Source organism: Plecotus auritus (assembly GCF_963455305.1).
Source record: "Plecotus auritus genome assembly, chromosome: 7".
NCBI lineage: Eukaryota > Metazoa > Chordata > Mammalia > Chiroptera > Vespertilionidae > Plecotus > Plecotus auritus.
In genome coordinates, this window is record NC_137774.1 from 74,289,997 (window position 1) to 74,306,413 (window position 16,417).

General features: G+C 45.7%; 1 protein-coding gene across 9 annotated transcripts in view; it reads left to right on the top strand.

The window, feature by feature from the left end:
- Positions 1-16,417, top strand: part of RBFOX1 (RNA binding fox-1 homolog 1) — a 2,122,525-nt gene that overhangs the window by 271,286 nt on the left and 1,834,822 nt on the right. For all 9 annotated transcript variants that reach the window (XM_080678210.1, XM_080678241.1, XM_080678221.1 and 6 more), the window contains exon 2: positions 12,802-12,861. In XM_080678210.1, coding sequence (XP_080534336.1) covers positions 12,802-12,861 — 60 coding nt within the window. The remainder of the gene's footprint in view (positions 1-12,801; positions 12,862-16,417) is intronic.

Genomic DNA, 16,417 nt, shown 5'->3' on the forward strand with positions numbered 1-16,417 from the left:
GAGCTTTCCAAGCCAGGGTGACAGCAGGTCCAGCTGGAACTCAGAGACTGAGAGGGTGAAGTGAGAGAGTGGAGGAAGAGGATGAGGAAGTGAGTGGGGACAGACCATATGCAAAGCCTTGTTGGCCCTGGTTAGGCAGTTGGACTCTACCTAGGAACAGAAGGAAGCTGACCAGAGGTCAGAACAATGTGAGCTTTAGGAAAGGAGTGGAGGACATTGCGACATAGCCCAGTAAGTGTAGTTGAAAACAAAACTGAGAAACTCATTTGGGGTTTATGCACGATGCAGGGATTACACTTAAGCAGCAGTTGTTATGAACAGAAGGTGGCTTCTAATTGCAGTTGTTCAGCATAGACTCCACATTCAAACTTGCAATTATTTCACTGTTAAAAGAGCTGACAGCTCGCTCTTCTGCAGGGAAGGCAGTCTTTAGGGAGCCCTAATCGCCAGGACTTGGCTCAAACCCAGGGCTCCTGAGTCTCTGACCACACTCCTAGGAAGCCGTTCTTGTGGGGCATGGAGACAGATGGGGTGTGGGGCAACGGGTAGAGACGTGCTGGAGAGGAGGAGGGGCTATCTCATCAAGGACCAGATGCCTCAGGAGCAGCTGACTGTAAGTACAGACACAGCTTAGCCAAATCAGCATCTCACCGTCCATGCAGGACACTGGCCTGGAGCCAGCAGAAGACATGGACCAACGGCAGGGATTCATTATCACGTACTGAGGAACGGATGTGCTATTATGATTCCCCTCCTTAAAGACCAAGAGGTTAAACAATCCTCCACAGTCACAGGTCAAAGTGGGAGCTGAGCTGGGACTCGGACCCAGACTCCTCTGAGTCCACAGCACTCTACACCATGCTGGGTCTCGGTGGGCCTTGGAATTCCCCGGAAGAGGTGGTCTTCAGTTAAGCCCCGAGTGCCTTTTGAGTGATACACAGGAAAGAAGAGTGGGAGCTACCGGTAGAGATAGACTCTATCTCCTATAAGCTTGGTATCCTTGGGCAACTTGCTTATCCTCTCTGGGCCTTGTTAATAAAGCTAAGCTAATATCAGTGATGATATTGACAGTCACATTTATTGAGCCAGCACCAGGCTCTATTCTTAGACCTTCATGTAGTAACTCATTTAGCTTCATAATGACCCTCAGGGAAAGGTTCTGTTATTCTCTCCATTTTATCAGAGGATGAAACTGAGGTACAGAGAGGTTACATAACATGCCCAAGGTCATGCAGGCAGGGAGATGTCCAGTCTGGCTCTTGAACCTTATAGGTTATCATAGAGATCAAATGATATGATTCATACCAAAATCTAGCCACAGAATGCCACACACATGAATAAGCCTTGGTTAGCTCTCTGTAAAATGGGATAATAACAGTTAGAATTTATTGGGTGCTTATAATGGTTTCATTTAATAGTCTCCTATGACAGAGGCTGTTATCCCCATTCTACAGAAGGGAAAGCTGAGGCTCAGGGAAATAGAGTGAGTTGCTCAAGGTCATGCATCTCCCACACTGGGTTGCCTGAATCTAGAGCCCATGCTCTTACCCCTGAGATGTAGGGATTCTCTGGCTGGTGCCCTCTTCCTTCACAAAGACCTCTGTCCAGATTGGGAGAAGCTCAAGGCCATCCCAGACATTTCTGGTTCCGCTGAATCCAGTGCACCTCCCTCTAATCAGCCTCCTCAGTGCTCTGTGCTCCAGCTATCCCATTTCTGCACAAATGGTCCGTGATGTCACACAGGTTACTGACAACTTCTTTCTCAGGAACCCTGAAGAAATCCTGGGCAGATTGGATAAAAAGCCCTTGTCAGACATCCTAATTTTAGTGTTCTCCCTTGTGAGTCCATTCAGGAAGTATTTATTTAACACTTCATTTGTTTTGCCATTCTCCCAACTTCATTTTGCAAAAGCTGTAATAACCCCCGGCTCCTTCACCCAGCCCCCTGCTGTTCTCGTCCTTGGGAAAACTTGAGTGCTGTGTTCAGCATCTGTAGCCAGAAATATGTCCGAGTTTCATCTTGCATTGCTAATGCCCTCCTTTATCTCCATGCGGCATCTTCCAGCATTCTGTGTCCCATCTTCCCTTGACTCATTACGTCTCTTTCAGATATTGTTGCCCATGTGCAAATGGACATTGTGCATGCGTGAGTTTCCTAGCAAGGGCACAGCAATGAAGTGCTCTTTCCCAGACTGGTTTTTATCCTCCCTCTCCCGTTTTATTCTCAAACATCTCCCCTTGCAGGGCCACACAAGGAGGTAGGCTATTCTCTCCTGAGTGTCACCAACCCTCGGGTGTTGGATGCTGTCCCTGCACCTGATTACCCGCACCTCACTCACTGATAGGGGATTGAAATTCTCCTTGCATTGGAGGGACCACAGTTCGGCTATCACTCACACTTGTTTCTTGATTCAGTGAGTTGGTAACTCTACTAGACATTACTAATAGAGACCGTATTAATTTTAATGGCTTTTGAGATGAACAGAAGAAAAAAACTTCTTTTGATTGTATGGATATACATGGAAGCCTGTGGTTTTATATATTTCTTTTTATTGAAAAACTCGAGGCCCAGTGCACGAAATTTGTGCACTGGGAGGGGGGTGTCCCTCAGCCCAGCCTGCACTCTCTCCAATCTGGGACCCCTTGGGGGATGTCCACCTGCCAGTGTGCCTATTGCCCCTAACTGCTTCTTCCTGCCAGCTTGATCAACCCCTAACCACTCCCCTCCCAGCCTGATTGACACCTAACTGCTCCCTGCCAGCCCAATTGCCCCCAACTGCCCTCCCTGCTGGCCTGGTCCCCCCCCCAACTGCCCTCCCCTGCTGGCCTGGTCCCCCCCAACTGCCCTCCCCTGCAGGTCTGGTCGCCCCCAACTGCCCTCCCCTGCTGGCCTGGTCACCCCTACTGCCTTCCTCAGCTGGCCTGATCGCCCACAACTACCCTCCTTTGCCGGCCATATTGTGGTGGCCATCTTGTGACCACATGGGGGCAGCCATCCTGAGCGAGAGTGTGACGGTCAATTTGCATATCACCTCTTTATTATATAGGATATGGTTGAGGCACCAAAAGAGTGACAGAAGTCTGAGTCTGTTGGGATTATTTTTTTTCCTGGTTTTTGTTTTTAAATTGAGGTAAAATTAACATAGCATAAAATTATTGTTTTGAAGAGAAATAATTCAGTGGCATTTAGTACATTCACAGTATTGTGCAACCACCACCTCTATCTAGTGCCAAACATTTTTATCTTCCCCAAATAAAACTCTGTACCCACTAAGCAGCTTTATTCCATATTCCCCTCTCCCTGGCCCCTCACAACCACTAGTCACCTTTCTGTCTTTACAGACTTGTCTGTTCTGGTCCGTGATGCCACATGTCTGGCTTATTTCACTTATTACAATGTTTGCAAGGTCTGCCCATGTTGTAGCATTTATCAGAATTTTACTCCTTTTTATGGCTGAATAATGCTCCATTGCATTATTACATAGGCTGCATTTAGTTATCCATTCATTGGTTGATGGGCACTCGGGTTGTTTCCACTCTTTGACTTTGTTGGATTTTAAACTGCAAATTTTGTCCCAGCTCCATAGCTACACTCTGCAGTTCAGCTGTGTTTTTCTTTGTGAATATCCGATGTCTCAAGTCACGTGCCTCTCTTTAGAGAGAGCAGTTTGGGGTTGGCAGCTGCCATGGTAGGTGAGAATCACAGGATCACATGGCGGGGAATCTGGCACTGCTACTTGCAGATGTCCTGACACCCATGGGGTGACCTTAACTCCTCAAAAGACAGCCCCCTCCGGGACCACCACAGCGTTTACTCGGGGCTTAGACCAGTGATTCACAGCCCCGCAGCAGTCTGTCACCAACCAAGGGAGATTTAAGAGTTATCCACACTCTCGCTTCACCCCCAGTGAGACTGACTCGATTTATGCGGGTTCAAGTCTTGGCATTTTTCGTTTGATTGTTCAGTGGGGTGGGTAGTGGTCCCCAAAATGTATGTCAAAGTCCTAACCACCAGGGGCACTGGGATAGAAAGCTCTGAAAAGCTGCTGTGACATGCCCCATTGGTTGCTTGTCTGCAACAGACATAACCAAGCTGCTTTCGTGTAAGACATTGTTCAGAAGCGACTGGACAGCCCACAGTATAGGAGAGAGTATTTGCAAATAATGTATCTGACAAGGGACTTATATCTAGAATATATAAAGAACTCCTACAACTCAATTATAAAAGGGCAACCCAATTAAAAATGGGCAAAGGATGTGAATAGACGATTCTCCAGGGAAGACATGCAAACGACCAACAAGCACATGAAGAGATGTTCAACATCATTCGCCGTCAGGGAAACGCAAATCCAAACCACAACCAGATATCCCGTCGCACTCACCGGGATGGCTGGAATCAAAAACACAGGTACTAACACGTGTTGATGAGAACAGAGAGAAATTGGAAAACTCCCGCATTCCTGGTGGGAATATAAAGTGATGCAGCCACTTTGTAAAATAGTGTGGTAGTTCCTCAAAGGATTAAACAGAGTCGGCATATGTCCGAGCAATTCCACTCCTAGGTGGACACCCAAGGGGACAGAAAACATGTCCACATTAAAACATGCACACAGATGTTTTCTGTAGCATTATTCATAATGACCCCAAAGTGGAAACAGCCCAAATGTCCATTAAGGACTTGTGATAAACATAATATGATCTGTCCATAAGATGGAATATTTTTCAGCCATAAAAAAAGCAATGCATTCTGATAATGTTACAGTTTGAATCGGCCTTGGCAACATTATGCCAGTCACAGAACACCACATGTCATACGACTCCACTTCCATGAAAGTCCACAATAGGTAAATTGATAGTCGGTGAGTGGTCAGTGAGGGCTGGGGAGTAGGAAGGGACAGGGGTGATAATGAAAAGGTATAGTATTTCTTTTGGAGGTGATGGAATGTTCTAAAAATGAGTGTGGTGATAGTTGGATGTATCTATAACTATACTAAAAAACACTGAATTGTACACTTTAAATAAGCAAATTGTATGTTACATGGATTTTATCTCAATAAAGCTGTTTCTAGACAAAGTGACTGAGAACTGTGGCGCAGAGCCCAAGTCTCCTACCAGCTTCTGCCATTTAACATGAAGGTACTTAGTAAATGCTCAGTTAACTGGTGTTGCTTTTCTAGCATTGCATCCCAAGAAGTCGGGCACTTTCTCGGCAGCTGCATCATAGTTAGCGTTGTCAGATGCGGGCTGTTCAGTGTCTCCAGGACTGAGGGACATGTTCAAGGACCACAGTTCTGATTGCATCCCCCACATAAACGATAGGCAACTGCAGTGCTTCAGTGACCTGGGGGCTGGAAGGGTGTGTAAGTGGGAGTGACGTGAACCAGTTTACGCTTGGAGACCACTCCTCTGGCTGCAGAGCAGAGAACGCACTGTAGGGGAGAGGAAACGGAGTCCGGGAGGCCTTTGTGGAAACAACTGCCTTGAAAGAGATCAGAGTTCAGGCAGGAGCATGGGAATGCTGAGGGGGCAGGCATCCTGCAGGAGGAGACATTTCCCAGGCGGGGCAGTCAGTCCTGTAGTGGATTGGGTGGGCAGGTGTGAACACAGGACTGCCTTTGGCTGAATCGAGGGGAGGATGGATATCGTGGTTCCTAGGGGCACCTTGTCAACCTGCTAGATGTAGTTGAAAAATCAAATTCTATGCGAGGCCATCTAAGGCCAGGGCTGTGGTGATGCGTGTGGGGCGAGGTGAGGAGAAACTGTCTCCTGAAGGGAGGGGTTCCACGCATGGGACAGGCTGGCCCCATCTGTGACCTCTAATCAGGTGGGTTTGTGGGTGCTGGCAGAGGAGATGGGAGCGTGCTGTGGAAATGCCTTGTTTGTCCCTGGGGTTTGCGAGGGAAAGTCTCGTGTGTGCTACGAGGCTCTGGGTTCGTGGCACCTTCTCCACTATGGGGCCAGGAAAACCGAAAGGCAGTGCTGCCTAGGGGACACGCATGGCTTTGGATGCATGGGATCCAGGGTTCCGGCCTGGAGCTGCCTGGTCTAAGTTATGAAACCCGGACAAGACACGTCACTTCCCCAAGTCCAGTCACTCACCCACTAAATGGGTATGATAGTTCTCTTCCTCTGGAAACAGGTAATGCCATTACTTCCATTTTCTAGAGGAAGAAACTCAGGGACTAGGAGGTAAGTATCTTGTCTGGAGTCAAGCAGCTCATGAGTGGAAGAAAGACAGTTTGGACACATTCAGTCAGACCCAGAGCCTGTTCCCTTAACCACTACACAACCCTGTCTCTTGATGAAGTGTAGCTGCATAAACCGGGCTGTGTAAGCCAGTTCTTCTGGGCGTCTAACTTTGACAAAGCCCAAAAAGGACTGCGCTGAAGGGTCCTGTAAGATCACCTATCCCTCATCTTATTTTAAGTAATTTTACAGATACAGACTCTGAAGCCCAGAGAGGTTAAGTAATTTTTCTGGAATCACACAGCAAGTCAACCAGAATCCTGCCTTGAACTCAACTCTGACCTCCATTGTTCTTCTCCTACTCTCCTGCCCTGGCCTGCAGAGGGTCATTTTGCTGAGTCTTACTAACCCTGTTCTTTCCACATTCATACTCAGCCATTGGGCCACTGGGCCAGCGTCTCCGCTGGTGCTTCCCTGGCTGATGTAAAGCAGTTTTCTGTAGCTGCATATTGACGCCTTAGACAACAGCCTCACATTTCAGAGGAGTCTGCATGTAACAAAAAAAGGGCAGCAGGTGTTATTTGGGCTAAATTGACCTTGAAATTGATTTCTTTATTTTATGACTTACTGAGAGGAGATTAATACTTTTTTTTCCCTGCAGTCTGAAACAATTTACATGGTAATAGAAGGCATAGTCAGTCAAATAAATTGCTGGAAGTGGTCGTGTTCCGAGGGAAAAAAATGCGGAGCTTACTCACATTGATTTCTTTGCCCTGGGGAGAAGCAGAGATTTTAACATCTGGGAATAGGGAGCTAAATTTTATCTCTCATTTTAAAAGCAGAGGAATGAAGAGCTTAATCTGACATTTACACAGAATTTTCTAAGTTGGGAGAAATGGGGGAGTTCCTTGCTGAAGGTTAACAGGCGTCTCCTCAGAAGGGCTCTGGGTGGTTTGATCTGGGATGGTAAGTGGGGCCCAGATGACATTTTCAGAAGCTGGACCTTGGGAAGTTGGCTGCTGCAATGCCAGGCACCTGTGGGGGGCCCAGCAGGGCAAGAGAAGCTGGTGATATAAACTCATACCCAGGCTGAGGAGTCATGTGAATAGAGACCCTGCTTCCAGATTTCTGGGCCTTGCCCTGTGGCTACACCACCCTACTCAGGGACAGGATTTGATTTCAGCTGGCATGTTAGTGTGCATAGATGGGTGGTATTTCTGAGTGTGTTGGATTGGATCCTGATACTGCATCTGGGCTCAGCAGGAGAGTGCAGTGCTCGATTAGTACTGCCTGCCTTGGGAACAAAACAACACAAGTGTACTTGTGTGCCACATGTTTGAATTTCTGGGTGAAAGCCATTAATGCCAATATTTCTGCATTCAGACCACGATGGCAGGCCTTTGTTCAAAGAAACCCCAAATCATTTGCCACATTGTGTGAGCTAATTTTTTTCCCCCAGAAAACGTTAAAAATGAATTCCATACCCAAAGGACTCTGCTAGTATTGCTATATGTTATTCCCTTAAGTGATTTTTCTTTACACAATAAAATAAAAATTGTAGGATAAAAAATAAATATTTTTCAATGAAAATACATGCCCAGAATACACAATTAAAGAGTCAGAATAGTAAAATGAGTTTCCTGACTTAACCCATCCTGCTCAGCTAGTTCCTCTCTCCAAAATCAGCCATTTTTTAAAGCATCCTAAAAAAAAAAATCCATCTTCTGGACATTTCAGTGCCTATGCCACACATGCAGATATTCTTAAAACAATGCACAGATGGTGGCATGTTGCACCTACCACTCTGCATTTTACTGTCAGTCCCCATCATTCCATATTGAGCTACCACCTTGTTTTACTGAGGGTGTCTGGATGCACCTAACTTATTTACCTGGTCTCTGAATAATGGAAATATTGCTCCCAATATTTCATAATTAAAAAAAAAACACCTATACATTTCAATAACACTTTGGCATTGGTCATTTTCCATACATGCAGACATTCTATAGCAGAAATTCCAAGAAATGAAATTGATAGTTAAATATTATCAACTTTTCAAATGTTGGGCAATTTGTAATTCCACTATGTATAAGAATACACGTTTCTCTAAACTCTTACTGCCTTGATATGTTGCCGGATTTTCATCTTTGCCAATCTCAGTAAAAATAATAAATCGTCTTAATTTTCATCTCTCTTGCTATGGGTGAAGTAAAGCACCCTCTAATGTGCAGAGCAGACACTTGCCATCTCCTTTGTGACTTGTCTGGATGTCTCCTTGACTCATTTCCCCCCTTTGATTTCTATTGATGTTTTTCTTTTTTTTTTAATATTTTATATTAAGGTATTATATGTGTACATATCTTACCATTGCCCCCCCACCCCACTCCCATACATGCCCTCACCCCCCAATGTTTTGCATCTGTTGGTTATTCTTATATGCATGCATATAAGTCCTTCGGTTGATCTCTTATTCCCCCCACCTCTTCCTAACCTTCCTGCTGTAATTTGACAGTCTGTTTGTTACTTTACTGCCTCTGTATCTATCTTTTTGTTCATCAGTTTATAATGTTTTTTATTATCCACAAATGAGTGAGATCATGTGGTATTTTTCTTTCATTGACTGGCTTATTTCACTTAGCATAATGTTCTCTAATTCCATCCAGGTTCCTACAAATGGTAATAATTCCTTCTTTTTTATGGCAGCATAGTATTCCATTGTGTAGATGTACCATAGTTTTATGATCCAGTCATCTGCTGATGGGCACCTAGGCTGTTTCCAAATCTTAGCTATTGTAAATTGTGCTGCTATGAACATAGGGGTGCATATATCCTTTCTGATTGGTGTTTCTGGTTTCTTAGGATATATTCCCAGGAGTGGGATTACTGGGTCAAATGGGAGTTCCATTTTCAGTTTTTTGAGGAAACTCCATACTGTTCTCCACAGTGGCTGCACCAGTCTGCATTCCCACCAGCAGTGCACGAGGGTTCCTTTTTCTCCGCATCCTCGCCAACACTTGTCGTTTGTTGATTTGTTGATGATAGCCATTCTGACAGGTGTGAGATGGTATCGCATTGTCGTTTTGATTTGCATCTCTCGGATAATTAGTGACTTTGAGCATGTTTTCAGGTGTCTCTTGGCCTTCCTTCTGTCCTCTTTCGAAAAGATTCTATTTAGGTCCGTTGCCCATTTTTTTTTTTAATATATTTTATTGATTTTTTTACAGAGAGGAAGGGGGAGGGATAGAGAGTTATAAACATCGATGAGAGAGAAACATCGATCAGCTGCCTCCTGCACACTCCCCATTGGGGATGTGCCCGCAACCAAGGTACATGCCCTTGACCAGAATCGAACCCGGGACCCTTCAGTCCGCAGGCCGACGCTCTATCCACTGAGCCAAACCGGTCAGGGCTGCCCATTTTTTTATTGGATCATTTACCTTCCTTTTATTAAGTTGTATAAACTGCCTGTAGATGTTGGAGATTAAACCTTTATCAGTGATAACATTTGCAAATATGTTCTCCCATACAGTGGGGTTTCTTGTTGTTTTGTTGATGGTTTCTTTTGCTGTGCAAAAGCTTTTTATTTTGATGTAGTCTCATTTGTTTATTTTCTCTTTGGCTTCCATTGCCCTAGGGGCAGTATCAGTGAAGAAGTTCTTTTGGCATATGTCTGAGATTTTGCTGCCTGTGGATTCCTCTAGTATTTTTATGATTTCCCGTCTTATGTTTAAGTCCTGTATCCATTTTGAGTTTATTTTTGTGTATTCTGTAAGTTGGTGATCTAGTTTCATTTTTTGCATGTATCTGTCCAATTTTCCCAACACCATTTATTGAAGAGACTGTCTTGACTCCATTGTATGTTCATGCCTCCTTTGTCAAATATTAATTGTGTATAGTGGTTTGGGTCGATATCTGGATTCTCTATTCTATTCCATTGGTCTATATGTCTGTTCTTGTGCCAGTACCAGGCTGTTTTGAGAACAGTGGCTTTGTAATACAGCTTGAAATCTGGTATTGAGATCCCTCCTACTTTTTCTTCTTTCTCAGGTTTGCTGTGGCTATTCGGGGTCTTTTTTATTCCAGATGAATTTTTGGAGAGTTCTTTCTAGGTCTGTGAAATATGCCGTTGGTATTTTAATGGGGAGTGCATTGAATCCTTATTTGCAGATGACATGATATTGTACATAAAAAAACCGAAAAGACTCCATCAAAAAACTAACAGACTTAATAAATGAATTCGGCAATTTAGCAGGATACAAAATTAATGCCAAGAAATCTATGGCATTTCTATACACCAATAGTGAACTTACAGAAAGAGAGACTAAAAAAACAATCCCATTTACCATAGCAACAAAAAAATTAAGATACCTAGGAATAAACTTAACCAAGGAGGTAAAAGACCTATACGCAGAAAACTACAGGACACTGAAAAAAGAGATAGAGGAAGACATAAACAGATGGAAGAACATACCATGTTCATGGATTGGTAGAATCAACATCATTAAAATGTCCATACTACCCAAAGCAATCTATAGATTCAATACACTCTCTGTTGATGTTTTTCTTATTGACTTGGGGGAGCTCTTTATAAATGTAGGAAATTGCTCTTTTTTCAGTAAGTTTTGTCTTACTGGTACACTTTGTTTAAGGTTTTATTTTTCACGCCTAAAACATTATTATTTAACATTTTGAATCATTTGCTCTATGGCTTTTGGTTCATAATTAGGAAGGTCTTCATCACCACCAATCTGAGATGATGGAAATCTAAATGATTGGCTTGAATATGTTATGTCATCTAATCAATCCAGGTGTCAAGGAGTTATTTCAACTTTTTGCTTTGGAAAATACACTCTCGGTGCTATGGTAGACGTTTGTGTCTTCTATGGTCACGTAGAGGCCGTGACCTGGCTTCATAGGCTCTTCAAACTGCCTTCTTTCTCTCGGTCCCCAGACTCCTTCGGGGGCATCACACCCTTGTGGTCAGGACATTGTAGGGTGCAGTGGGGCCAGGTAGCTTGGCAGGCGTTTAGAGAGCCAGGGTCCCTGGAGGTCTTACTGGCTCCATCTCTAGAAACCCACCATGCCCAGTTCCACTGATCAGGAGGCTTTAACCAGCCCTGGTCTTGGCCTCCTGTTAATGTGAAAGATAAAACCTTTAAAGATCATTTTAATGAAAAAAATGTCACATTTAATACCACCTGCCACTGCTCTCTGGGAGCTCACCATAGTTCATGACAAATTCCTGAGAGGGTGATGGGTAATGGAGAGACATCATCTCTTACCTCGCCTGTTTCCCCCACCACATCTGGCTTAGAACCTCTTTGTTTCTTGCCATTTTTAAGGTAAGAAGGGGAATGGGCACAGGGGATTGGGCACAGAGTTGGCGCTTTGTTCAGGATGATACAGGGACTGCGCTAACAGGGCGAGGGGCCCGATCCAGGCAGGTGCCCACACAATTACAGGGCACGAAAAGCTCTAAAAGTGGCAGGAAGGGCAGAGAACACCTTCCAAGGAAGGCAGACTGAGTTGCGCCCCCTCCATCTCCCTGTGCTCCTCCCAATTAGCTCAATGAGGGACAGTCGGCTGAGGAGGAGAGCTGGTCTCTGGACCTTGGGCTCAGGGATGTGGGAGGAGAGGGCCTTGGCTCGGGAGAGGAAACATGTGCAGCTTAGGCACAGCAGGGCAGCAACCCAGAGCTGGATGGTGACCGACTGTGACATGCTGTGTGCTGTGCTTCATGGGAAGGCGATGAGGCATTGGAGGGAGAATATGACGATGTACATTCATCCTTAATATCTTGGTCCGAGCCTTGGCCCTGCCACAGCGCTGCTGAGTTATTTTGGCCAAGTTCTCAGCCTCTCTGTGTAAAACGAGCTGAGATTGCAATCTTCCCCTTACATCTTTGTGAGGATTAAAGAAGAAAATGCACACGAGAGTGTTAAGCGCACGGCATCACCGACGCTCCATTAACATGAGCTCTTGTTGGGGTGAACCAGCAGAAAGTCAACCCCAAACCCAGGAACAGGTGGCTGAGTGTGGCTCTCTGAGGCTGTCCAGGTGAGGGTGGTGTCTGCACTGGGAGAAAACCTAGATGCTGCCTAACAGAGATGTCAGGACAGCCACAGAGGCAATTTAATCTTTTCTAGTAGCCACATTAAAAAGTAAAAAGAAATGGATAAAATTAATTGTAACCATATATTTTATTTTAAATATTCATAATATATTTATACATTTAAGTATAATGATACACTTTATTTTTATATATTATTAAATATTATCATTCTAACATGTAATTGATATAAAAATATTAATGAGATATTAATATTAATGAGGTACTTTACATTCCTTTTTTTCCCCCATGCAGTCTTCAAAATCCAGTGTGCAATTTATACTAATAGCACATTTGAATTTAGACAAGCTGTATGTGACTTGTAGCCGCTGTACTGGGCATTGGGCAGTGCAGGTCTCGATGGGGGAGAGAGAGAGTGAATATGAATGAATGAATGAATGAATGATTGTGGCTAAAGGTCTCAAGACTCTCGGGGTTATTCCAAATTGGAACTATTTTCTCACTGTGCCCCCCCTCCCCACCTCTTTGTTCTTGTTTTTTGCCAGGACTACAACCCTGAAAATTCAGCCCTCCTCTCCAGTGCCAGGAACAGTCCGCAGGACTTGGTGAGTAGATGTGTTTTGCTGACCAGATTCGATTTTGAAACTGCTTTTGCACCCTGTTCAGCCTCCCTGGGCTCCGTCATCAATCACCAGGAGTGGTTTGCACCTGAAACCAATCTTTCTGGAGAAGTAACTGGGCTTGAGGGGAATCAAGGTTCCCAAGCGTTCGCAGAATTTCTATTAGGAAGCACCTGGGGCCAGAGTCAGCCCATGTGGAACCTGATAGGAAAGCTGAGCTCCCCTTTTGGGAAAGGCCAGCTCCTTTGGGAGCAGATCTGGGGGATCAGTGACTGGTGGTGGGGCCGTGGGCTCATCTTTATTTCTTGATGTGAGGATAGACCCCGAGGTGCTGGGAAATGGGAAGGAAGTTTAATATCATTTGATTGTCCCTGTGGGGTGCTCACTGAGTGCTTTGGGGCCCACATCATAGTATTGGACTTGTGGTCCTAGGGTAGGTGATTGTGGGTGTTGGTGGTGTGGATGTCTGCACCTTCTCCATCGTCCAGGCACTGGTAACAGCAGCAGAGATCAGAGGTGCTCCCTGCACCACTGTTCCCCACGCACTCCCGCCAGACTCTCATGGTCCTTCCCACAAAGTGGTGTTTGTGTACTGCTGGTGATGGTGCGATGAGGTGAAGGGCACACGGACTTCTTTGTTGTCGTTTTGTAGTGATCGTTATGTATTTAGTTTTATGATTATCTTTATAGCAAGTGAAACTGGCTTTCCATTTATAGTGGTGGTATGAAATTTCTTTTGAAAATATTTAAGTAAAAAGGGTGAGTTGATTTAAAGAAAAAAAGAGCATGGAAAAAGAGTTTGGAAATAATAATGTAGCTATGGGAGGACATTGCGATAGTGATAAGTGAATGGCTGAGAATAAATTCTTTTATCAAAAGATGCTCCTGTGACCCTGAGTAGTGTCCATATGTGTGCTCTGCATTTGGCATGCTTCCTCTACTGTGTGCCCCATCTGTTCTGGTACTTGGCACACACTCAACTCTCCAAGAACCCATCTCTTGGCCTCTGTCTGTTCCCTAAAATGACTTTTGAGGCTAGGGTTTTATAATAAATTTCTGGATCACCTGAAAGAAGTGTTCATCTGTGATGCTGAGAGAAGAAGGAAGAAGAGGTAAGCTGATGAGAAATGACAATCATACAACCGACATTTTTTGTCCCACTTTGAAGTTGACTAAGTGTTTCATCTCTGTTCTCATTAAGTCCCCACAATAACCCCATTAGGTAAGTGCTGTTTCTATCTTTGTTTTGTGGCTGGGAAACCCAAACTCCAGTGAAGTGAACTAGTGGGTCCAAAGTCCCACAGGCTGGACTCCCCCTCTGGCCCAGCCTGTCACTGGAGACCAGCCTTGTATCTTCACACCAATCCTGTGAAATAGTCTTCCTGTGTTGTATGTGTGGAACTGATTTGCGGAGGAAGAAAGTGTATTCATTATCTCTTGCCACATAAAACATTTATCCTGGACCTTAGTGGTTTAAAAGGACTAACACGATCTCACAATTTCCGTGGGTTCAGAACCTGGGAATGGCTTAGATGGATGGTTCTGGCTCAAGGTCTCTCATGAACTGGGGCTGCTGTCATTGGAAGGCTTGACTGGGGCTACAGGATCCACTTCCAGGACGACTTACTTATGATGTCATTGTCAGGTGGCCTCAGCGTCTCCTGTGTGGGTGTCTCCATAAAGCTGCTGAGTGTCCTTATGACATGGCTAGTGGCTTCCCCTAGAGCAGTGGTTGGCAAACTGCGGCTCGCGAGCCACATGCGGCTTGCGAGCTGCAGTTTGCCACTCTGTTGACTAATGAGTTTGCCGACCACTGGGATAGGGGCTTAATCACAAGGAACAACAACAGCCTGTAATTATTGGAATCGAGAGTCTAGGTCAGTGGTCGGCAAACTCATTAGTCAACAGAGCCGCAATTTGCCGACCACTGCCCTAGAGTAAGAAATCTGAGGGGGGGGAGGCCAGGACCCCTTTTATGACCTGTCCTCAGAAGTCACATGCCATCATCTCTGCTGCACTCCATCCCTCCTGCCAACCATCCCTGATGAAATTGCAGTAGGGCCTACACACTGACGTAAATGCCCAGAAGGTTGGTCAGAGCCACTTTGGAGGTTGGCTACCATACTTATCTTAATTTTAAAGTAATTATGTCTTAACTAGAGGCTCGGTGCATGAAATTCGTGCACAGGGGTGGGGGTTGTCCCTCAGCCCAGCCTGCACCCTCTCCAATCTGGGACCTCTTGAGGGATGTCCGACTGCCCACTTAGGCCCGAAGGCAGTCTAACATCCCTCTCACAATCCAGGACTGCTGGCTCCCAACTGCTCACCTGCCTGCCTTCCTGATTGCCCCTAACCGCTTCTGCCTGCCAGCCTGATCACCCCCTACCCACTCCCCTGTCAGCCTGATTGATGCCTAACTGCTCTCCTGCCAGCCTGTTTGCCCCTAACTGCCCTCCCCTGCAGGCCTGGTCCCCCCCAACTGCTCTCCCCTGCAGGCCTGGTCACCGCCAACTGCTCTCCCCTGCAGGCCTGGGTCCCTCCCAACTGCCCTTCCCTGCAGGCCCGGTCGCCCCCAACTGCCCTCCTCTGTCGGCCTGGTCACCCCTAACTGCCCTCCCCTGCAGGCTTGATCGCCCCCAACTGCCCTCCCCTGCTGGCCATCTTGTGACGGCCATCTTGTGTCCACATGGGGGCAGCCATTTTGTGTGTTGGGGTGATAGTCAATTTGCATATTACTCTTTTATTAGATAGGTTAGAGGCCTGGTGCATGGGTGGGGTCCAGCTGGTTTGCCCTGAAGGGTGTCCGAGATCAGGGTGGGGATTCCCTTGGGGCGTGGGGCGGCCTGGGTGAGGGGCCTGTGGTGGTTTGCAAGCTGGCCACACCCCCCGGTGACCCAAGCGGAGGCCCTGGTATCTGGGATTTATTTATCTTCTATAATTGAAACTTTGTAGCCCTGAGTGGAGGCCTAGGCCAGCCAGGGTGTGCGGAAAGCTTGGCTTCCTCCATTACAGGGGAAACCCAAGTCTCTTGCTCGCAGCCATCTTGGTTGGATTAATTTGCATACTCACTCCTGATTGGCTGGTGGGTGTGTCTTGGTATAGCGGAGTGATAGTTAATTTGCATATTACTCTTTTATTAGATAGGATAGTTCCATACAACATTCTTGTAACCTCACACCAGGTCTATGAAAAGAAAGCATAAAGACACTAAACCCATTTTACATATGGAAAAATGGAGCCTGGAGCAGGAAAATGGCTTACCAGTGTCTTGAAGTTGGAGGTGCAGTGAAGGAGCTTTTGAAGGGAAATAGTTGGAAAGTGGGGAGATAACTTCCCCACCTTAAATGCTATTGCCCTTAATAGGCCTAAAGGTGGCTGAGGTCTGTTGGTTTTTTCAGGAGCTTAGAAAAGCGCCCCTGGATTTTTAGCTTTCTTGGGTTGGGTTAGGTTTGATAGTCCTGGCTCCCAGCACCACCTTATTAAGGCAATGGGTTCTCTCTACTGGAAGCAAAGATTCTATTCTGCTTGTTTCCCCACAGGA